The sequence below is a fragment of the Syngnathus leptorhynchus genome, chromosome 2, assembly GCF_054491065.1.
Source record: "Syngnathus leptorhynchus isolate UIUO chromosome 2, UIUO_Slep, whole genome shotgun sequence".
NCBI classification, from domain to species: Eukaryota; Metazoa; Chordata; class Actinopteri; order Syngnathiformes; family Syngnathidae; genus Syngnathus; species Syngnathus leptorhynchus.
Window position 1 is genome coordinate 9,228,626 of NC_141196.1, and position 24,008 is coordinate 9,252,633.

At 40.1% G+C, this 24,008-nt stretch overlaps 2 protein-coding genes across 2 annotated transcripts in view; one reads left to right on the top strand and one right to left on the bottom strand.

Annotated features, from left to right (window-relative positions):
• The window catches only part of gria3b (glutamate receptor, ionotropic, AMPA 3b), a 74,355-nt gene extending 68,893 nt beyond the window's left edge, over window positions 1-5,462 (bottom strand). Inside the window, exons 1-2 of the mRNA XM_085905850.1 lie at window positions 5,339-5,462; window positions 4,866-5,024 (exon numbers count right to left, since the gene is read on the bottom strand). Coding sequence (XP_085761976.1) covers window positions 4,866-5,024; window positions 5,339-5,417 — 238 coding nt within the window. The 5' untranslated portion in view covers window positions 5,418-5,462. The remainder of the gene's footprint in view (window positions 1-4,865; window positions 5,025-5,338) is intronic.
• LOC147060612 (neuroligin-3-like) overlaps window positions 1-24,008 on the top strand; it is a 322,266-nt gene that overhangs the window by 116,211 nt on the left and 182,047 nt on the right. The window lies entirely within an intron of this gene.

Below are 24,008 nucleotides of genomic sequence, written 5' to 3' on the forward strand. Positions count from 1 at the left end.
ATTGTGTTATTAGCCAACACATTGCAAAGCTGAAAACTGCTGCAGGAAAACTGTTCTTCTTGACTCTTAATATTTTTTTTGGGCTCCCCAAACCTTTGGACCCTGACACTACCCCCAAGAGAAGATTTTACATCTTGAGAATATTTCTCACTTATCATCACCATAGATCATCCTGAACACATATTGTGCAAGCTACACAACATCCAAGCTGAATGCAGCAAAAGTAATAAATGATTCTGAGGCGCATTGCTTGTACCAATACCGCAGTATGAACGTCTCCGGGCTGTGTTAACCACATTCCTCTCTTTGTTTACAATGAGGCATTGCGCTGCTTTCCTCGCATCTTGGTCCTCTTTCAATACTTGTGTCATCCAGTCTGCGTCGGCGTTCTTCTGCGGCCCGATCATCGGAAGTTACTAAAAGGCTGAAGATTGTTCAATATTGGTGAAAAAAAAAAAAAGGCATTTAATAAATTTTCTCAGAGGAGAAAAATGGCTATAAACCATTAGGGGAATGACAAAATGAGGAAAATGAAGATGAGCTTCAAGAGCAAAACTGCAGAATGCGCCTTTGAGAGAAAAAAAAAAGGCGAGTAATCGAGTAAAAAGCGTGCCGAGGAAAGGTGCGGGAAGGGCTCGTTGTTCTTTCCGCCCCAGGTGGAAGAGAGGAAGAGGATGAGTAAACAGAAGAGAAAAGGATGGCAGGGTCATTAAGTTGGCTAGCCGTGACCATCAGCAACATTAACGCTGTCCGCTGTGCTTTCTTCAAACTGCTCCCCTTTTGCTTTGAACTCCTCTTTTCTTCTCTCAAAGCCACCCTGACTCCCAGCTAGCGCCACTATTATGGAACCTGCGCTGGTAATTACACGTTTCCCAATTTCTGATGTCGCTTCAAAGCAATGAGCCTTTCCACCAAAGCAAAACCGCAAAGCTTGGCTACAAAGCCCAGCCTTTAGGATAACCGCTGCCACACATTTGTTTGCTGCCGGTCACTAATTCAATTAATATCAAAAGGCTTTCAGCCTACTTGAAAGAAAATTGTCCTGGCACTCCGCCTTTATCATACATGTGAATTCTAATATTTTCTCTCTGCAAAGCTAAGTTTAATTTGACTCACTGTAAGCACTTCTCTATTATATTGGTTTTAAAGGATGTGCTCGTTTTTTGTTTTTTTTTGGAATCGATTGAGCAGTAACACTTGCCTCCAAATGGATTAACTCCCCAAATCCACATAAACGCTTCTTTCCTAACGTCTTTGATTGGATTGCCACCTCATGAAAATGAAATGTACTATGCTGTGTTGCTCATAAAAGGTCTGAATCATGCGCAGGGAGCTATTGACGACAGAGGAAGTTTGAGCATCCGATTAAATACCGGTGACAGCTTGCGCAACAAATGCTGACAAATGTAAAACTCAACAACACAGGAGTTCTTCAGTCAGCCTCCGAGGCCTGCACGTCTGCAGATGAATCTCATTTAATGACCTGATTTATTTCATTGTTCTTTCATTGTCTTTGGAAGAGACAATCTGAAGTGCTTTGGAATGTTGTTGACTTTGCTTATCGCGGCTCGCGCACGTTTGACAATTTAGATCGGAATCTAAACTGCGTGCCTTGCATATTTGGAAGTGCGTATTTCACTCAGGTTTAAACCGGGGTGCACACATTCTGATACTGGGCTGAATTTTACAATCCTGTGGTGTGGTGTGAGATTTTTGTTGTTTTCCTCCCTGATCTGTTCAGTAAACGGACAGGGTCCATGACAGGAATTCTTTGAAATATACTATGTATGCTTGTAAATCTTTGCGTGTGGTCAACGCCGATTTTGGGATGCCATGACACAAAACAGCACGATAGCCAATTAGGAAGTGAGCTGAAGCTTGCGCTGTTGCCAGACGCAACTAGAGCAGCAACTGGCTGTGCTGAGTCTTTGAGAAACGTGTCTCGCAAGTTATTCACCGCAATAAAAATGTCAAGGAGAAGCGTTGTGGTATACTTAATAAATAAGCTAAAGTTAGCCAAGCTTTTGTTATTCCTCCTTCACTTCTATTATTTCTTGCGTTTTGTATTCCCCCCCAGTTTTGAGGAGGAGACTAATGATGGTCCGTCAAGATTGCATTCTGTGCGTGATGTGTTGTGTTCAGTGATGCTGGTAGCGTATTAGAAAGCTTCTTTTTTTTTTTTTTTTTAAATTGTTAACATAATGACGAATCTAACGTGGTACTTTCCTCAGTACTCAGATTTCAGTTAGGTTGCAAAATCACGATAGGTCCAGAAAAAACAACAACACAGTTTGTAGCACATTCAAGCTTAAAGAGAAAGACCCACTCGGCTGTCATTGTATGAAGTCCCCAAATGTATCATTATATTTACTAACAAAAATGTATATTATAAATGTTGCCATTGCCAAAACATCAACAGTTAAATATCTCAGGCAAAACAGAGTGCAATGAAAAAAAGTGTTCTATAAAAATGTTTTAAATATAAAAATGAGTCATTTTTAACGTTAACTGAAGATTTTTTTCCCCGATAAAAATAATTACTACTTACATGAGTAAAAAATGTGTTGATATTATGGAAGAGTTTTATTCTTGGATGTCATGATTCAAAATGTACGTCTAAGTAAGTATTGGCATAACTGGTTGTTATTTGATGTACAGCAGACTCTGAATGTAACAAAGTGACTCGTAATCTAACTAACTTGATTTTAAAATCTGGTAATCAGGAAAGAAGTTATTTTTAAAGGAAAGTAACTACGACATTTTTCAATGTCACAACACAAGTTGTGTTGGTCGCCTTGAGTACAACACACTGCATAATTACCGTATGCTCGTGCCTTATTGTCATGCGTGAGCTTTGTCAAATTTTATCTTTATTTATTTATTTATTTTTTTTAATCTGTCTCCCGGTTTACCATATCTTGGATTCCACATATATTGTGGGGGAAAAACACTTTCTGTATGTTTTAAGGGTTAGGGTTAGTCTTTACACTTACACCACAAAGTGCTATCCAATTAGGTCATGATATCATTTCTTCGACTGGGCAAATTTTGATCCTTTTATAGATATTAAAAAATGCGATTACTACTATTACTGAGTGTTCCAGATCCAAATGTGTGATTTAAGTATGAACACAACCTTCTGGTATATTTGAATAACCAAAACAATTTTTTATTTAAGTTGAATTTCAGTTTAAATTTACATTTCTGTTTTCATGGACCAGCATAAAGAAATGAAATGTAATCTGGGTGCCAAGCCAGGAGTTGCTTGGTGGTTTGCCATCTACAAAGAAAGAAACAAAAGCTGTACAAGAGCCAACTTTTAGACGTGCAGCATACTGTATGACGTCAGACTTGTTTTGCGAATACTATAATGGCCATAAATAACTCATTCTATGTAAAATGTCTCTGTATGTATAGTTTTTTTTGTTCGTTTTTTTCTACATTTGGTTGGGAGATATCAGACTACGTCCTAGTTCATGGAGAATAACCAATACTTTGAGACATTTAAGCATTTTGTATTTGTTTAAAAAAAAAAAAAGAATGGCCAAGAAGATACAGTATTTCAAAAATGTGAGATGTCTGTATGATGCTGTAAAGGTGGTATTGGACCTTGGCATGCAGCTTGTAAGTAATGCATCTCTGCTTGGTACACTTTACTGGAGGTTTTATCAATGTCACGATCTTGAGAAACACAACCACAGCGCAGCGCGGTCCACCGTGCTGACGCTGAACGTTTTTGTTTTTTTCCTCTTTCCAAATTATCAAGTGACATTTGATTGTCATTTTTCTATTTTTTTGCATTTCTGACAGATGAGGGGCCTTTAAAAGTAGTCGTGTCAAACTTCACAGTGTCGGTGCGTGTGAAGTTTAAGGCCGTCCTGAGACAGTTCTCTTGATGGAAAAGCTTCAACATGGCAGCAAGAAAGAAAAAATGGGGCCACGGCTCCCACAGGAGCCCCATCCTCTCACCAAAGCTCAGTCTGCCCGTGAATTTAATTAGATTCCGATATCAAGCCTTTTCCCTCCTATGCTTCCATTCCTCTTCAACGTGCGTGAAATTGCATGGTACTATCTATTATTTATTCACACTCATTTGCTTATTGTTTCTGTCGGAAGCCTTCGTTTGGGTCCTGGCGGTTCGGCTGCTTCCGATACGATGCTCTACTTCATCTCCCTCACCGCTCTGGCCCACCTCCTCTGCAGATCGGGTGGGAGCTATAGATTTTTTTTTCTCCCCCCCCCCCTTTTTGCCCAATGACAGCACGGTGAGGTGCTATGAGGGCTGGGTGCTAATGAGCTGACTCTGCAATGCTGGGGAGATGCTCTATAACACCGGGGGAGTGAGACGATGGAGCGGGCGGAGACTCAGAGGGGCCATTATGACCGCGCAGCACAGGGGTTAGAGGGATGAAGGAGCAGGCGAGGCGTTTTGGCTCTCTGAAAGACAGTCCCATTCACTCGGCTCATCTTTTCAAATGACATCCCCAAATGTCACTCTGCACTCCATTCCTTTCTCGTTTATCCACTCGATGTCTACTAATTGCGATTCAAAGGGGGGAGCTTATTTGTCCGCTCTGCACCATTCTGTATATGACCAATAAAAGAGCTCATAAAAATGCTCCGAGCAAGGCAGTGCGTGTCATCCTTTACTGTTTTATATGCTCCTTATCTTAACCCTTTCTAAATCAATGATATGATCAAGTCCAACCAACATACATACTGCATTGTTGCCAGGGAAACTTTCTGTCCAGCTTGCCAGTCCCAAAATATCGTCACTGTAACCTCACAACATAGATGCCTTTAATTGGGTACATCATTTATCAGTGCTGAGTGTGCACGTTTGGAGTGGTAGCGAGTTTACTCACACGCGTGGGTGACCGAGAAGCTGTTGGAGGACTCCAGGTTGTCCACGTTGTAGTTGAGGTGGAAAGGCTTCTCGGTAGTGTTTTGGTTGGTGTTGTAGAGTTGCACCGCAAATCTGAAGGCGCTGTGCTCCTGCACCGTGGAGCGCATGAAGAGACCCCCTGCAAGTGGGAACAACGCGATCACACCACGCGCATCACTTTTAGCTTTTTATTAGTACATCATCGCGCATTTCTAGACGTTGTTATTATTATGCCATTATTTCAACCAAATGCATTTTTTGGGATCATTTCTGCCGCGCGTAACTCTCTTCATCCACATGTTTTGTTTCAATCTAAACAATTCAGTAGAGGGCTGCAGTCTTTTTTTTTCTTTTTCTCAACACTAACTTATTCGTACATCCTCTGCGCACATTTTCTACGGCTAAATAAAACCCACAAATATCCTGCACAATTTCCATCCGCAAATCACTTACCGATATTAATCTGATTAGGAAATCCCGCGGATGATGTGTCGAGCAGCCACAGTAACAACAGCACCAATATTTGTGCCATTTTTACCACCAAGAACCTCTCTGTTCAACTCCTTGGGAAGAAGCTAGGCAAATGCATATGTTCTTTTGGGAAGCTGGCAATGGGAATCCAGTGGACAGATAGATGATGGTCGCTCACAGTGCACCAATAAGGTTCATTGAGGTGCACTGGAGAGAAAGCGCAACGGAGAGAGAGAGGGAGAGAAAGCGCGGAGGAGGGGGAAGGAGTGCGGACGAGATCTGATTGGACCAATGTTGGTCAAACTTGATGTGACATTAAATTAAAAGGCTGCAACCTGCCACTTTACGACAGCCTGGAATAACCCCCGCACTTGCCTGTATTAGACGGCCAATCCATAGGAAGCATTGCAATCTGCAATCTCTGGTGGCCAATAGCTGGCTCTGTGCCTGCGTGACCATTCCAGCTGCATGCTGCAGACACGCGTTACTTTTACATTTTTTTTCTCCTTTCAAAGTGATGCTATAGTTTGGCTCATTTAGTGTCTAGTATACTGTGGCATTTTTATGATAGAAAATCAATGGTGGGGCACCATCTGCTTTGGCAAGCTAAATCCATCCATCCATTTTTGATAGCGCCTCACCTCATTAGGGTCGTGGGTGAGCTGAAGCATATTCAGATGACTTTGGGAGAGAGGCAGGGTACGTTCTGGATTGGTCGCAACTCCATTTTTGGACATTTTAAACCAAAGAAAACTAGATTGCACTCACTGTGCTTTTGTTCAGAATCTTAATTCCCAGCATTAATTTTATTATTTTTTCTAATGCACAAAATATGCCCCATTCTTTTTCCCACCCCACTTGTTGGGTATATGGGGATTTTGAGCAGTTTGTGTTATTTTTACCAGAATTTTGGCTAGTTTTATTTGACCCAGCAGATTGGGCAAGGCTGAAGAGCTGAAGCGGGAGTAGGTCACCTTATTTTCCGTGTGTGTTTGACTTGAAGTCACTTTGATGTAACATTCTTAGAAAATGTTGGTGGTGAGCAGGTGGTTCAGTTGACTATGGGCATACAGGCGCAGCTAGGCAGATAAAAAAAAATGTTAATTCAAGGTGTTAACATTTCGTTCAGCTTCCACTGATAGGACTCAACAATAAAAGGGCGAGTGAGTAGTAACTGTTAGCGTGTACAAGTTACACATGCCATTCAAATTGATTAATTCTCAGTCATACTAAGACAACGTAGCAACAGACATTATAGGAATCTGATGTTAATTCTAGTTTGGTACATTTTGTACCTTGGCAGACAAAGATCAACTACTTTTGAAAATCCTTAAATGATCCATACAATACATTAAACAGCCAGTGCGATTACACAGTGGTGAAAAGAAATCGGTCAAATATTTATGTCGAATGACCCAGTGATCATAAGGAGACATTTCTTTTCCAAAAGGGGTCAAAGTTGACATCCTCTCCCACAATTGACTTGTTCCCAGGGGAAGAATCTATGATCACATCACATTGATTCTTTGCTCTCTGCAGATTCTCTAGGAGATTGACAGGACATCACATTAGGGACCTCAATGGTCTGAGTCATTGTGATCCTTGTCAAAGTGTGGCCTTTTGATGGTTCTACTCTGATGTCTCCTCACAAAGTGCAGGATAATGATGCATTGGGGTTTGCGGTTTTGTTTGATAAAAACAGTGCATAACTCATCAAGTCTCCTTTCAGCTAAGTGAAGCAGAAATGAGCTAGTCATTGCAGTGTGTTGCTGGTTCGCCGTGTGATTCGGCTAATAATGAAGCATTTAAAAAGAAAAAACATTTAAGGAATTAGACCTATTAGGGGGTCTGCGTAATTGAGATAAGACAGAGATGCAACGGAGATTTGAAAACGGGTGATTGTGCAACATTCTCTGCAATTAAGAAATCCCAGTCATGCTGCATTATCGCCTCAACTCGACCTCTGCACAAATCCTATTTGGAAGTGAGCGTTACAACCATAGATGCAATCTACTTGAAAGCCAATAATTATGGCTTCTGTATTGTATGAGGGGACAAAAAAAAGGTAGCTGAAAAGGTGCTGTCTTTTTCTCATGATGAGGTTGATTCCTCAAATATTGCAGGAACATGAAAGACAATCAATAAGATGGATTTTTATGAGAAATTGTTTCAAATATAAGATTTGCCATCATCTTTTCTTGGGCGCACAATGAAGAAAAGCACCAAATCAAATGTTCTTCTTATCTTTCCATTAATTTTAAAGGCTTGCCCATTTGTTTTAAATTGCTCTATAAATACAGTTGAGTTCAGTTGAGTTGAGTTAATGTCACCCAAGCTTAAGTTTCTGTTCCGATTAGATTGTTCTGTTATCATTGGATAGTAAAGATGTTGGGCAAGCTGGTGCATTGCAGTAACGCAGGCTCAATCCCTGGCTCCAGTATTGTTCAGTTTAATGAAACTCTTTTGGCAGCATGCTCCCAGCAGCATTGGTGTTTCCTACTGGTCGGGCAGAGTCTATGTATGATTTGGAGGTGCGTACTGGTGAGTCAGTGCTCACTCGAAGGTCCTGAACAAATCATCGGGAATGGAGGGTGAGCAGAAGCGTGTGACTGCTTCAAGCTAAATCATAAAGAGAAATCATTATCATCATACTAGTTATTAAATATAATCAGAATTATGGTGTAGACAGAGCACGTCAGCTGACTTAAGAGGTGCATAACGTGGATAGACGATTTGACAAGAATAAAGCAGGTTGAGTACGATTCTGGCATTCAGTGATTTGTCAACAACAGCAGGTGTTCTGGAAAATGCAACAGTCTGTTGATGATTACGTTGGACTAACAGGCTACAACACATTGTGGACATATGTCTTAAATCAGCAATGATGACTCAAATCTAGCACAACACGTTTTTTTTTTTTTGTCATGTTGTTTTGCTCATGCATATTGTCAACTATTGTTTTTGATTTTGCATTTCAGTACAACTGAGGTGAATCATGACTTGCTTTAACCTGTGTTTTTGAGTATTAAACATGGGGACGCTGTGGGTTGACCACCTCTGCTGACAAGTAGTCGCTACACAGATGGAGCCAGCCGAATTGAAACTCATGTGTCGGCCTGGCAGTCGCCGGCAAAGATCCTCCGGCGTTAAATCAATGGCGGACAGTGGCGCTCTTGCGCATATTCTCCCAACCAACCTCTACTTTGATAACAAGCAACAACCCTGGAGTCTTAACTGCCTTCAATATGAGTCCATTACTTCACTTACAATTACCTTCATGGTACCTTTTTTTCTTGGTACATGCTTTTTCTTTTAAGACCCCTTGTTGAAGCAGGCTCTTCTTTTGGTATAAATGTTGCAAAAAAAGACAAAGCCCGTGTGCTCACGGAATTACAGACTTGCGAGGTACATTGAGGTCTCCTGCAACATGATGCACTGGCGATGGTTGAAACTTCTTGGATTTATCTAACTTTGGAAGCATGTTTTGCTGTCCTCTCAAATCTGTCATTTTGGCATCCTCATGCTAGAGTCTGGCTGGAGCCACCCTAATTTCTGGTAGTTTCCTGTCAAATTTGCTCCTGCGTGCTTTCTGTACACATTCATGGGACATTTTTTTCTCTTTCGCATTCCAAATACTGTAGAACGTCCAGTGACCCGTGAAAGCGAAATATAATTTTACATGTATCGATTTAGTTAACTATCCAGAAATAGCTGATGATGGAAACACCTGCCTCATGATGGTCACCAACACTTACTGATGCTCGTGAACAGCCCAGGCACAGAGCTCCCATCATTACAACAACTAGTCATCGTAATGGCTCAATAGAGAGTTAGATATGGAATCATTTATTTGTATTTGTTGGTCCAATACATTAAAGTGACCTGAATGGTGGGTAACTTGCTTATTATTGATCAACCTCCAAACATCCAGTCATAAATGTACAGTAATATTCTGGTTAAATTGCTTTTATAGGATTTATACAGAATAAAATACACATACTGACACTCAATGTGTATTGCGTTAGATGGAGCAATGTGCACATCCCACTTGTGACACACAACATGCACTACATAAGATATTTTCATATTTAAAATGTGCTCAATTTTATAATAGATTTCTTTGACATTCACAAGTCTCTGGGAAATTCCATGTTCCATGATTTACAGCCATCCTCACACTTGAATGAGTCAAAGCTTCTTTGATAGTCGCGCACAAATTCCCGTATCATGCACAGTAGATGTGTCGGCAGAATGTAGCCCTTAGCGCACAAGCTGACGTGGAATTGTGCTCTCCTTTCTGGGAAATAAGAACTAGTCTCCTCGAATAAATGAGTGGATTAATACTGTACAAAAGATGCCATTAAGAAAGCATGATGCAGCTCAAAGCCAGTAATATTTAGAGAGCTATTGCACGTCGATCGGTCTTGGCCGGATGTTGGAGCTTTGTAAGAGATTCTGAAGAAGCGTCTTTCTCATTCTGTCAGCACATCCTTCCATAAGAAGGACACTGGTCTGTGGAACCAGAACGTTTTTTTACCATTTTTGAATAGTGCACATCTACACAACAAATCTAGGTGAATAAAACAGTTGATGGTACACAAAAAAAAAAATCCCCATCGGTGTAAACCATTTTAAAAATTGGCTTTAGAAACTAGAGGCACAACATTAGACCGCAGTTCAAGGAAAGAGACCACTGAGGACAGCAATTTTACAATCTCAATACTGTAGCGTGCTACAAAAGCATCGCTCCGCAGCAAACACTGTGAGAGTGTGACGGAGGCCATGTTATCAGCTGCACAGGCTGACACACTTCACTCTCTTTGCCTCTGGCTTTGCACCGTCACAAACATGGGACCACAGAAGTCAGTGCAGCGTGGCATGAAGACATCTTTACCGCATGGGCTTTGTGCTACATAAAGGCGGAGGCCTTTTGCACCCATCAACGACATTACAGTACACATACACAAACATATGGGGTTTATCACACGGCTTTTCTTTTCTGGTGAAGCATTTTATCAAAGAGTTATAACAATTCAGGAAATGAATTTAGCCATATCTTGTACTAAAACAGCTAAAAACAATATTGATCAGTTAATATCTGCCATTTAGCAACCCGCACTGCTCCATAGATTTCCAGTACATCTGTGAGCATGTTTGACTCTGTGATTGTCTTTGTATTGCTAACTTCAATTCAGTCACTACATAACAAACTTCAATTTTAATTGGGGCCACAAGCCATACAAGTTTTAAAGAAAGGAGTTATACATCAGAAAGTGAGTACATGCTCATGAAATTGTGTTTTGTGAGCATTCAGTTTGGTCTGTCGTATAAAATCAGTATTGCTTGCAGCAAACAGATTGCCCCAAAGGTACATCACATTTTTGTCTGTCTAACTAGAATGGAGCTAATTGGGTACGGAAAATGGGGGCGAGCCTGTTGCCTCTCTGAATATATGCTAAAATATACATATAAAACGTAACCAAAACTCTTTCTAATTTTTGTTGGACTGAGTTCTTCTGTTTAAATTCACCTCTAAGGTTTGAGGTGGATTACATCTATGATGGGCATTTTCTTTGCATAGTGGCAGTCACCTTTTGGTGCATTAGTCTCGCAATGACATGGTACTGTATACACTCTACCTGTGGCTCATCTCATCTTTTCATTCATATCCAAGTGTATCCTCTTCCGTATAATCAGACATATCAAGACTGGGCCACATGGGAGGGAGAAAAAATGGAATTAGGTCACATGCAACATGTCATGTAAATGCATCCTTAGTCGGTTTAAATGTGTAAATTAGAGTTGCAGAATCTTAATGGTTGTGATTAGAAAGAAAATGAAAGCAGCAGTAACCACCCGTCGTCTAATATATCCCCCATCCCATTCGCCCTATTGTATTATTTCCATAACAGCAGAAGGGAAATTCTCATTGCCTGCATGGCTAATTGGGAGGAAAACCAACCGGTTGCTACAGATAATGGGAACGGTGATCCTTTTAAATAATTACCAGTGTTGACTGTGTCGCATTACCGGCGCTCCCATGATAGATGCTCCAGCTATTATGAGCTGTTACCACAACTATGCTAATGTAAAAGAGAGATCAATCTTTGAATATGATGATATATATATATATATATATGCACGTAAACACTAGCTTTTAAGGTTATTCCCTCATTGCTACATTTGTTTTTCTAGCAGCAAACACAAGATGCATTAAAGGTACATAAATTGCAGTGACTAATGGAGACAACAGCCCTCTTGGTAGATTGAGGAAATTATAAATATTCATCACACATTCCGCATTTAGTGCATGGCATTATCCTAATTGTATTTCCTTTGATTTCCAAAATGCTGGCTGCACGAGCGCGCCATCCAAGGTCAGGTATTACACCATGATAAATGTTAAACATCCTCCAGATATGTTGCTGCTATGCTTCTTAGTAATGCACTCCACATCCCAGCAGTTATAATGAAACATTCAGTAGCTGCGGGTATGAATATTGCATGTCATTAATAGATCAAAGAATCAGGAGGTCAGGAGATTTCAGAAGTAGTATGGCATATCGGTCTATATGTGTTGTTGCTGTTTGTTAGCCCTGCCCGTGCTGTAAAGCTTCTTTTCTTCCATACCTGAATTGCTAAAATCAGAGTAGCTTAACTAATTAGGCCTAGCATTGCTTATTTACTGTGTATAATGCAAACAACACTAATATGCCCGAAGACTACATGAACCCATGAGCTTAGGCAATCTTGCACTGTCAATCAATACAAGATTGGATTCACAACATAATGTCAAGTCAGCCATTTCTGTGCATTCATTTCGCAGATAAAACCGTAATCAGGCTAATGTGTTTGTCTCAGCAAAATAGTTGGCACTGCACTAGTTAAAAAAAAAAAAAAAAAGCAAGCTGTGAGTCAGTCCGGCGCTTTGTCGTCCATGATACTGACAAGACTTTTTGCGATGAAAACCGAGCACTGCAGAAGCATCGTCTTGGAACATGAGATTTAATGTATATTCTCTACACATTGATACTCATTTGCATATTCCCACATAGCGTGCTGTCAGCGGCAGCAGTGGGTAACAAAAGACAGCTGAAAAGAGTCCGTGTTTGTTCAACTCAACATACTAACGGAACAGAAATGATTTTAGCATGTCTGCAAGGCCACCACCAAGCTGTAAAACATTGCCTTCAGCCCTTACAGCAATCTGCGTGTCTGCTAATGTGTGAATCATATAACAAACAATGTGGAAAGAAAGGAGCATTGTAAAGTAGCAATGTGATTTTGACACGTTAGATTTTTGGCCTTGTACGGGCTTATTGAACTGAACCTTGTCAAAACAAATCACAGAAGGAACGTTTCCTGGAATGCCTAATGTAAAAATTAACAGTCTATAAATCTATTACTATGTTTCCATGCCAGTGTGGTAAAGAGCTGAATGAAAACTGCTCGAAGGATTTGCACGTACAGTAATTCAACTCTCTATAGTGTGACATATATGATTCCAATTTGCCTTAAAAGACACCAAGTCACAATTAATCCACAATACATTCCGCATGATCCACCATTGGATATCTGCCAATTGACTGATGCATTGATTCAATAGCTCTAACCAAAATAGCACACAAAAGTACTTCCATGCCAGTTGTAGTGTTTCCCTTTCTCAAGTGGCAAAAGGCTTGTCTCCCTGCACACTAGGTGTGAATTATATATTAAGCCAGACTGCAGATGCGCGGCAGTGCATTATTTACTGATAGCAGCAGAAGAGACACAGATGCTCTTGAATGTTCAGGGTGCTCCCGACAGCTGTACAGGTTGTTTAAGAAGACTTGTATTCACTTCATCAGAAGTTCATGGAGATTAAACATGATGTGTGATGTTTTACCAGATGTCCTCATCCTGTGAAAATGGTCAATTACAGAAAATGAATGGTTGAATGTTTTTGTCAAAATGCTTCAATAAGCAAGTATTATAGCACACTTTACATCTGATATTAGGTAGCAAGCTACTCTAACAGCCCATCGTAAAGGATAACCCGCTGATGCTCTCGGTTTTTGGCAATTATCCTCAACTATGTACAGTATATAGTATAGAAAAGAAAATCTAAAAAATGACTTTACAGGATCTCGAAACGCCAGCTTCCTCAAGCTCTCAAGTCGGATCTTATTAAGTTGTTAAGCTGTACCTAATGTTTTGTCCTGCGATTGTTGATGACATGAGTGGTGCGGCTTCGCTTGTATTTTTAACATCACATTCGGGTGACATTTCCATGACAAGCTGCTGGTTTTAGACAATTCTCACATCACATTTCCCGAACACCACATTCCGCTTAAGAATCATTAAATTTTCACACATTTTCTCCTTTCTTTTAGAGGTTAAGTGTACTAGATGTGTCATCACTGTGATGGAACTCGTCCTGACAGAAAGCGTTATTGTGTAGCCGCCCTCCCCTCTGCATGGCATGTACACATATGTCCTTGCAAAAGAACCCTGATGCATTTCCATTTATTTGCTGAAGTGGTGGCATTTGGGACAATAAAAGGGTTCATTTATTGGACATGAAAGGTGATTATTAGTAAAGACAGCTCGAGTGGGGACAACAAAGGCAGCGGAAATCCAGAGAAGATAGAGTTGGATTGATTTGCCTGAGAGAAAACGAATGGCCCTGTCACAAGGTTGTAGGCTTATAATTTATCCCATATTAGCTAGCCAGTAAATGCCAACTGTTGTTCAATGTTCAGCAGAGATAACGTACCTCATTCAGTCCAAACCTTGCGACGATTTGTCGACATTCCCGAAATATTATGAGCAATTAAATCATCAGTATGCTACACAAGCCGGCACACCTGGTTCATGAGGTTCCTCAATATTAGCGTTTCTGTCTCCCCTCACTCCTAGAGGTCATCAAGGTCGCCTATAGTCATATTTCCAGAAGTCCATGGTACTCTTATTTTAGCACCCCATCACCTGACATTTCAAAATGTTAATGTCTACAAGGGCTAAGCTAATTAAATGTCTTCAAGATGATCATGCTCGCAAATATAATGTCACCACTAATGTCTTGTGACATGACTCCTCCCACTCACATAAACACGGGACATTAGGTGTCATAGAAGTCAAATGTCACTGTTTTAGACAACCGCACCTTCTCTGCGCTCACTTGGCAGTATTATATGTGCAATATTATATGCAGATTCGTTCCAATCAGTCTGCCATTTCTCCAGCTCTTGCTTTTATTGTCTTTCACTACCGAATAGTTTTAGAATCTATTTTTCTTTCAATTATACGATGCACTAATTGGTGAGTGTAATTTTGCAATTTGGAGATGAGGTGCTGCCTCCACAGGTGATACTCTTACTTTGTCTTCATAGGGGCTCACTTTTCTTGTTAGATTTTGGACTATTTGAAAATAAGTAACTGCTTGTACCACATCTCATATTGTTTGTTGCGGGTGGTTTGTTTACCCCCCCCCCCCCCGTTCGGCAAATTCAAATTTCACGTCATTAGAATTGTTTTTTTTCTTTGCAAATAAAATTTGCTTCCTTTTGCAATTGAGAATGAGGTCGAAATAAAAATACTACGTCTGAAATATGCCTCCAACTCAAATTTAAATGCTTAATGTTAATAGTTTTTTTTCCTCAGGGTATATGGAGTCAAGGGTCATATTTGATGCTACATAATTTTCCCAGCGCTGTAATTACCTGTTTTTTTTTTGTGTGTGAACTCCTCTTTTGTGAAGGTTCACACTATCTTCTTTAAGTTTACTATTTTAAACTTTTGTTTTAGTCAAAGAGGTAAAATCTTCCCTTTCTGACTAAAAGAACTGTTAAGAATAGTCAACTGCTCTTTACCAATCATAGTGACAAGAATGGAATCTTCTTGTTGGACATGATTTTTTTCATGAAATGACTGGTGCCTGTGTATGACTTAAGAGTTTGATGTGAGAGATGGAAGGAAGCTCGGGGGAAAGTAGTGTCTAGTGTTCCATAACATAACACACCTACACACTGAACGATGGTACATAACTGTAGAGTGCAAGTAGGTGTGGAGCAGAATGGCACGATTCATTTCATTCTCCATGTATATTCACATGCATGCAGTAGATGCTCATTGAACTGCTGTGATGGTGCTGAAGGAAATCGCTGATTTTCTTGTAAGGGAGTAAAAACTATTCGTATGGGAAAGAAGATCTTGATTAAATGTCAGCATGTTTAGCTGCCGCCTCTGAGTTAATCATTTTCAAAAGCCAAGTTATTCCTTAGTGCACAACCTGCTTTGGAAAAAATGGCTTGAAAATGAAAGCAATCGGTTTTGCTCTCGACTCTACAGGATGCTCGAAGTAACGTGTAAACGCAAGATGCACTCTGTAGAGTTTACATTTACTAGTCAGCATTCTGCAGTGTTAAAAAAGCAATACTGACAATTTGACCAGCTCAATGGCCTAGTAGTAGAGCGTCCACCCTGAGACTGAAAGGTTGTGGGTTCAGACCCCGGCCGGGTCATACCAAAGACTATAAAAATGGGACCCATTGCCTCCCTGCTTGGCACTCAGCATTAAGGGTTGGAATTGGGGGGGTTAGATCATCAAATGATTCCCGAGCAAATTATACAATATCATGAAAATCATGAAAAATCCATAGATGAGCCGCACTGGACTATGAATGTTTAATTTCCATATGTAAGAAAATATGAACAAATTGTACAATATCATCAAAATCATGAAAAATCTAGAGATAAGTCGCACTGGGCTATCGCAGGGTACGAAGGTTGTCCAAAAAGTAGCAAATTATAGTCCGGAAAATACGGTAATCACTACGACAACGTTACACAATTCTAACATAAGCATGACCATAAGATAATAAGTGAGATTACAACATAATGCAAACATCTGGGACATTATCACTTCAATTTTAAATATTTCCCCACAATAACATGGATGCTTGATGCAAATAACAAATATTGTATACGCATATTGCTTTCATAAGGTGCTTTTCTATCTTCCATTCACTCACTGGAGTGTCATGCAGTGCTCTGTGTCTTGTTGATGTACACTCTGACACATAGCATAGCCAGAACAAGCCAGGAACCATTCAACAAACCCAAAGACGACGTGCTCTAGCGAGTTCCTCTTCCACTGAATGTTAAACAAGGAACCGTCAGTGGTCGAGCTGGTACGTCCAGCCGCTCCCATTGCTAATCTCCCATTTCTACACCTAACCCCTTCAATCACAAGTTTCCAACCAATGCAAGAAAGAATCAGAATCCTCTTTTCAAATATTCAGGTGATGAGCTCACTTGGTTGTCCTTTTTTTTTTAAAATCCTGTAAAAAGAACCCTCATACGGATCCTTGCCTTGTGTGATAACTTGTCAGGCTGCTGCTATAATTGGCAAAGGGGGTTATATCTTACACTCAAAAGGCAGTCAAGCAAGCGATCTGTATCGAAAATATATATATCTAGACAGGTCATTTGTAAAACCAAACCTGAAGTTCAAATAAACGAATGAATGAATCTCAAACAAGTGCAGCCAACGGTTGTGTCAAAATGGTATTCATTAGATTGGCTTGATATCAGTTTTGTAAAGCTAGAGTAAAATAAGGACAAGTATCCTGTGCAATTTCTCCTTGCAGTGTGCAGGTTGACTGTGCTTCCATCAAAAAAAGACTGAGTGGAGCAGTGAGTAGAGTTGCTACTTATGGAACACTTGTGAAATCTGTTATATGGTGCTCTTGGCGGGAGCACTCGGTTTAAAAAGAGCAGGCATGATCAGCCTTTCGTTCAAAAGGCCTTTTGAAACCATTACACGTCCTAGACGCAAAGTGTGAGTAGAAGTGCTTACTTACAAGTGAAATGAAGGCTTACAAAGGACTTTTGCCTGTCATTATATAGTGGAACCTATGTGATGGAACACAATTTGTTGTAATTTATTTTGAAAAACTATGTTCAACATAAAATAATGAAAATTTGTCAATTACAGTAATCAGTTCATGTGTCAACATTCGAGATTATTATATGTCATGCAAGTGTAAATGTAAGTTAACCACTATTGATGATAAACATAAAAGAAACAAAACATGCCGTCTTTACTTAGATAACAAGGGACAATGAATGGTAATACTGGAGTCTTACATATTTAAAAATGTCGCATACCTTATCCTTGATGACTTGTCTGTTGTCAGCCAATGAGTTTGAATTTAGACAGAAAATATTCAGTTCAGTGCTTTAGAGAAGAAAAGCTCCCGTCAGGTATTACAAAGCAACAACTCAGAATGTTACAATCACAATTTCAAATCCCATTGTGACTTTTCTCGAGTGCTGAATATGTCTGACTGTTGGTCTTTCGAGTGTAGACTGGTCCGGGGAAGTAAAAAAACAACAACATTGGGTAAAAAATAACATAATATGGGTTAAGTTGACCGAGCCATCAACATGGTTGAATAACCCTTTATTATTTATTTATTTGTTTATTTATTTAACCCCAGGAGTTGTATCAAATTAATAGCCCACCAAACCTTTATGTAATAACCCAAAATGGTGGATCTGTCCCTTTTTGATCCCCACTGGGTTATTTTTTTTACCCAATTGTTATAAGGATATTAGCTAAAAATGAAAAACATACAATTCAAGTGCATGCATACCATCCTATTGGTTTCTTACAGTGGCCAAGTCTCATGTGCCCCATCTTTTTTCATCGGTCATCATTTTCTCTTTGGAAGGGAAAATGTACATCAGTCCAGCTTGCACCTGGAGGTAAATGCATAGCAGGGTGCGTACAATTAAAATGCAACTCGTGCGCCGGCCACTGCCGCAGGGATGTGGGTTGATGTATTCCCGGCCTCCTCTCTCTGCAAGAGGAGGAGGAAGGATCTGTCAGACTGGGTGGACAATCCTCGAAGTGGGTTGCTACAAAAATGCCATTTTCCTCGTCTCACTTGGCTTGTTATGACAGGCAGCCATTATTTCAAAGGAGTTCATAGCATAGCAAAACAAGGATGGATTCGGTCGTGTTACTACCAAATATGACGACTATGTTCACATAATACATTTGTGCAGTTTATGGCCCGTTTTGAAACTTCATCAATACTCATTATATTTTTGTGGAATATTCTGCCAGGCAGCCTAATTGGTATACAAGTCGCATATTTTAGAAGGTTTTCGGAGCAATCAACTGAAAGGAAAGTACGTGTGAACTGCTTGCGCCAAGTCTGTCATGCATTTCCAATCTTGCTTGTGATCTGCAACCAAGTTTCAGGTAAATTTACTGCTTTAATCATAAGGATAAACAATGACCACTTTAATCTACAAAAGAATACAATGTGGAAATAATTTTATGTTCCATAAAAAGGTGGGTGGGTCAAGGTACCATTACCGTGTGCCGATTTGCAGCAGAGGTTTTGTCAAGGACCACATTTATTGTACTGCCAAGGATAGAGGGGTTTTAGTCACCACACTCTATTTTTTTTTTTTTTTCAATGGAACAAAGACGCTGGCAGGGATGTCGCCACGGCATACGATTAAAAGTTCAGTGGTGCAGGAAACTAACCAGGTACAAACTTGACGAGATCAGAACTGCGTCACAGAGCTGGTGTAAGTCGTCAATTCCCCAACTGCTTTGAAATTAGGACCAAAAACAGCCATTTATTTACAATTTAGAAACTGGAAACCTCATTTGAAACTCCTGAGAGACTTGAGCATGTGTTTTGTTTGATGTCATCGACTAGGTTAGAAGAAAATATACACTCGTCTTATTACCCCTCTATTACTAGTTCAATTTCCTGCTCCACGAGCATCCCATCCCTCTTTTCTACCTGTTTGAGTCGCTGTCAGTCATGGCTGTAACGATCCAAGGACTCTGATGTCCCAACTGTAACTATTCTTTTCCTCACAAACTAACATTTACATTGTGTCTTTGAGTGCCAGCAACAAAAATGCTATGGCTTGTTCCAGTCACCAACAATGATTTAGTTTGTCTTGTTTCTGCATTATTAAACATGTCTGAATACTGAACTAGTGAAGGACCCATACTACAGGGATGCCCCGGGCTGCTGATGTTCCATGCTGCGCTCCTGTTTGTCTCAGGGATTTGCACACAAACACACATAAACTCAAAATAGCAATAAGAGATCTGAACATCAGGTTTTCACAACCCTAATGAAAACAAGCAGTAGAGAAATTGGGTGGATGCATTTAGTCGCGTTATAGAGTAGTTAAGGTCTCATTCTATTTGTAACACAGTTGTGAGTGCTAACATGTTAAACCATTATGCAGCAACTAACAGTAATGATGGGGGAAGTTTGAGACTGGCGCTAATTCATTCTCTTTACACTGTTTCCTACGGAAAGAATGTAGAAGTCAACCTGCATCACAGAACAGAGGTTCTACTCCAGTCTAATTGCCGCTGCATAAACAGAAGTAATGAGAACGGTCATTGACACAATTACTTAAGGAACTGCCAAGGTGCCAAAGTGCAGCCTCACAGAGATAGAGTGCTTCTGAGAACACAAGTCCCATAATGATCTCTGGAGGCCTGAGAGGATGAACATCCGAGATCGTGTTAGGCATGAAAGCTCCATCAGACATCTAGACTTCACAGGCACACTTGCGCAAGCTGATCTCCTCCTCCAGCGGGGATAATTGCTTCATCAACCTAGCACCATCCTGACCCTCCCGGAGACTCTTTGAACAAACTCTGTATTTGAGTTAGACCGCTGACTTATTTTTCAATCATTGTGTCTACTACTCCACTCGTTGAGGTTCCCTCCATCCATTTTCTGTACCACTTGGCCTCATTGGAGTTGCTGGTGAGCTGGAGACTATCGTAGTTGATTTTGCGCGAGATTCAGAGTACAACCTCAACTCGTTGCCAATCGTAATTTTCGAATTAGTGCTAGGCTTGAACAGTCAGGCGTGGCAGATGGATTGTGGCTGAGGAGTGGTTTCCAATTGTCCACTTGAAAGTTCAGATGAGCTTCCATGATGTGGAGACCCTAATGCTAAACCAGTACAGCACATTCATTGGGAATTATTGAGGTCAGCTGTGACCAGTCCAACAGCAGCGCTGACATCCCTCTCCCAGATCCGCCGGTTTGAAATTATCTGAGAACAATGGGTTACACCTACCACCGTGCAGCAATACACCACATGTCCAAAAAAATAGAGCCCAATATGTTAAAGTTTTAGCCAAATAAAAGAATATTTGATCAGCGGAAAGTCATATTTACTCAAGTAATAATTTCCATTATAAGTGCTATTGCAAACACTTACAAATATGAAGGGGCTGAATGGTTCACACATCTTTTTTCTTAAGAAGTTTAAACTTTCCCCAAAACATGCTATGAAATATTGCTTTTCCAGTTTGTTAAATGTGGTCTAAATTCCAATCGTAGTGTCTGTAATCTTAAAGTCCAAGTGACTAAATCCTTGTTTTTATCGTGTCCGTTTAGATGGCATGCTATGGAGAAATGCCCCCTTAAATCGACTCAATAACAAACTGATTGATATGGGACAGAAAGCCATAGAGTTTATGGACTTCAAGGGGAAGCCGGCAAGGGAATCATGATTTAAGTAGAAATAAAGGAACATATGCTACGAACGACTGAACAGAAGGAGGAAGATGGTGTCATGAATATTAGTTTACGGTGGCCGAATGCAGTTTTATATTGGTCTTTTTCAGCAATGCACCTTTCTGCATAAATGAACTGTCTTAAAACATAATGACTATTAAGTTAAGTCATGGTTTTCAAGCAAGCATTTGGTTGGTTTTGATTTAAAAGATGCATCGAATCAAAACGGTGTTTCACTTAAACATATGTATTTCACAATACGTATGTACTGAATCATTCTTTACTGGAGACATACAACTTTGAAGGAAATGCCACGTGCTGACCAGTTCATTTCTGTTTATGTAAAATGACAACAGCTAATTCATTGCGTTATATATAACGAATCAAACCGAATCAAATTGCACCACTTGAAAATCGAAGCGTTCCTGAACCCCATGTATAAAGATACATATCAATTCAGTCTTTTTTTTTTTTCCTTTCGTTACTCCCCTTGTGTTTCAAAAGATTGTTTTGACTTACCTCTGGGTTTTGTAGTCTTATCTTTCATTTCATCATCATATCTCGTAGCTGTAGTTTCAGTTACAGTATTTGTGAATGCAAGTCAAAAGAGCTTGTGTTGGGGACAGATAGCCATATATGGAGAATGTTTTGAGAAATATGTGCTAGAAGAAGCCAAAGCACAAAGAAATGGCGCTCTTTTTGACAAAGCTGTCTTGATATGCTTGTTTACGACGCAAGTAACAGCAGATTAGGATGTTTCTACATTCCATTTCAACGAAGAGACAACCTATTTCTTTTATCCCTGCCTAGAGCTTTTAAAGCACTCACTGCACTAAAAGAACATTTGCTGTTTTCAACAGGAATTCTCTTCATTATTGCCATTTTCACATTCAAAATGGGCAAGGAAGTTGCTTTTGCCTACAGATAGGGTTCCATAAAAACGATGACCGTTCTGTTGACACTTATATTGTTGTTAAATGCAGTAACGACAGTTTTTACAATAGAAAACCTAAGTTCAACTGTCCAATTTAAAAATATCAGTTTGTTGAAATTTTTATTTCACCCACAATTTTTTGTTTGTTTGCAATTGAATGTGCATTTTATATGAATTCGATGAAATGTTTTATTCTTCAATTGGAGATTTGATATGAGCAGTGATTAAGATAAAGCGAGGACACGTGTCTTTATGCCACCACTGTTGATAGACTGGCGGGACTCAACAGCAGGCCTGAATGTCTTTTGTCAGTAAATGAGACTTTAATATGTTGCACCATGGAGATGGGGCGTTGAGTGTGTGGCCCCTGCTGTTGTCTTCATCAATGTTGTGGCACACATGGCGCTGCTTGAACCAACTTCTCATCTCAAGCAGCTGTCTGGAAGAGTACAAATCTTCGACCAAAATGCTTCTCTTACCGGTGGTCACCGAGACTGAAAGGTCAACATGTTCATGTTTTGTTGACACAAACCCACATATTATATTCAAGTTTCAGTATTGTAATGTAATAGTAATAAATCTGTAGTGGATTCAAACGTAAACCAAAATACAGATTATTTTGCTGACATCAGACATATGTCTTTCTATCCTTTTTGTCACTGTGGCAGTCTCCTCCAGCTATATTTTGTTTCAGTCCAAGAATGGCTTCCGTCGCAGTCTTTATCAAACCTAGTGGCGACGTGATGCATGGATCCGAAACGATCCTCAGTATCAATCTTACAAGCGTGCGCTTGGTGTTGCAGACAGGCGGGTGTGAATGACTGAATGAATGTGATACATTTATGAAATGTCACGGAGCAAGCCGCTCACCTAAGAAGTTCATGTGTGTAGTGTGTCTTGATACCATTTCATGGTCCTTTGCTTGCACATTGAAAGATTCAGAAAACTCACTATGATAATTACTTCAAAATTGGAATCATTCTCGGGAATCCAACATTTTTTGGGGAGGCGGGTGGGGAAGCGGCCCCCCCCCCTCCCCGCCCACATGTCATATTGATATTTCGCACCTTAGCACGATTTGTGGTTCTATGGGTGCCAGTTTTACTTTTAAGCAGTTTTTGCTCTTGAGTTTTAGGTTCCTTAAGTTTTGTGTATTTTAATCACACACATTGTGTAAGAAAACTAGATTACCCTTCTTTTCGTTTTGTGTGGGTTTCAAAGGATTTGAAACTTTTATGGATTTGCCTGTGATGATAAACAGTTGAATTTAATCCCTTCTTCCTTTTAAGAATCAACATAGCTGGCATTGCTTTATGCTATGCGCTTTGAAAGTATTGTTTGTCTTTGTTTTGTCTGCTGCGCTGGTGGTACTTCCAGTATTGCATTGGAGAACATTCTGTAGTTTACTTGATCATATTATTGGTCGTGGGGGGACCTCGTCTTGCTCCTCTGTCTCATCCACCAACAGGGAGGTGGATACAGTTGGGCTGTCCATGTTGAGGGTGCACCTCAGGATGGATTTGGTGAGTGAGTTTGGTCCAGTTATAATGATTCACCGTTGAGTTTGAGGAAATTGGGTTGAAGACAGGATTGTATTGCAATGATAGTGTTTGGCAGGCTTGAGTGAACAGTGGTGGAGATTGCCTTTTTTTGGAGGGGGATGGAATGGTGGATGGCAGGGTGCAAATAGCGTTTTCATTCTGTTGAGGAGCCTCGAGAGATCTGTAGGCTAAAGTGAGGAGGACCGAGGACCAAGATAAGGTCAAAGGTTGGGGGGGGGGGTAGAAGCAGTAGTGGCTAAAAAAATCTTGAAATTATTGTGAGGAAACGGTTCAGAAAATGGATGCATGGGCGGACGGACAGACAGACGGATGGGTGGATTATTCATCTTCTATCAAAATTCTAATTTAAGATTGATTTTTTTTTTTATCTGTCTTCAAGTTGAGTAAAATCTCACACAGCAGGAATAAACTTCTCATCCATATTGACTGCAAACGATCTTGGTCAGTGATAAAGCAGTGTGCTGTAATTTCATTGATCCATCAATGATTTGGTTATTATCAGATGAAATTGCTGAAAAGTTGAATTGCTAGCAGCACCGCCCTGTGCATGTATAGAAACATATGATACAATATTTCAATAGGAATAGTGTGTG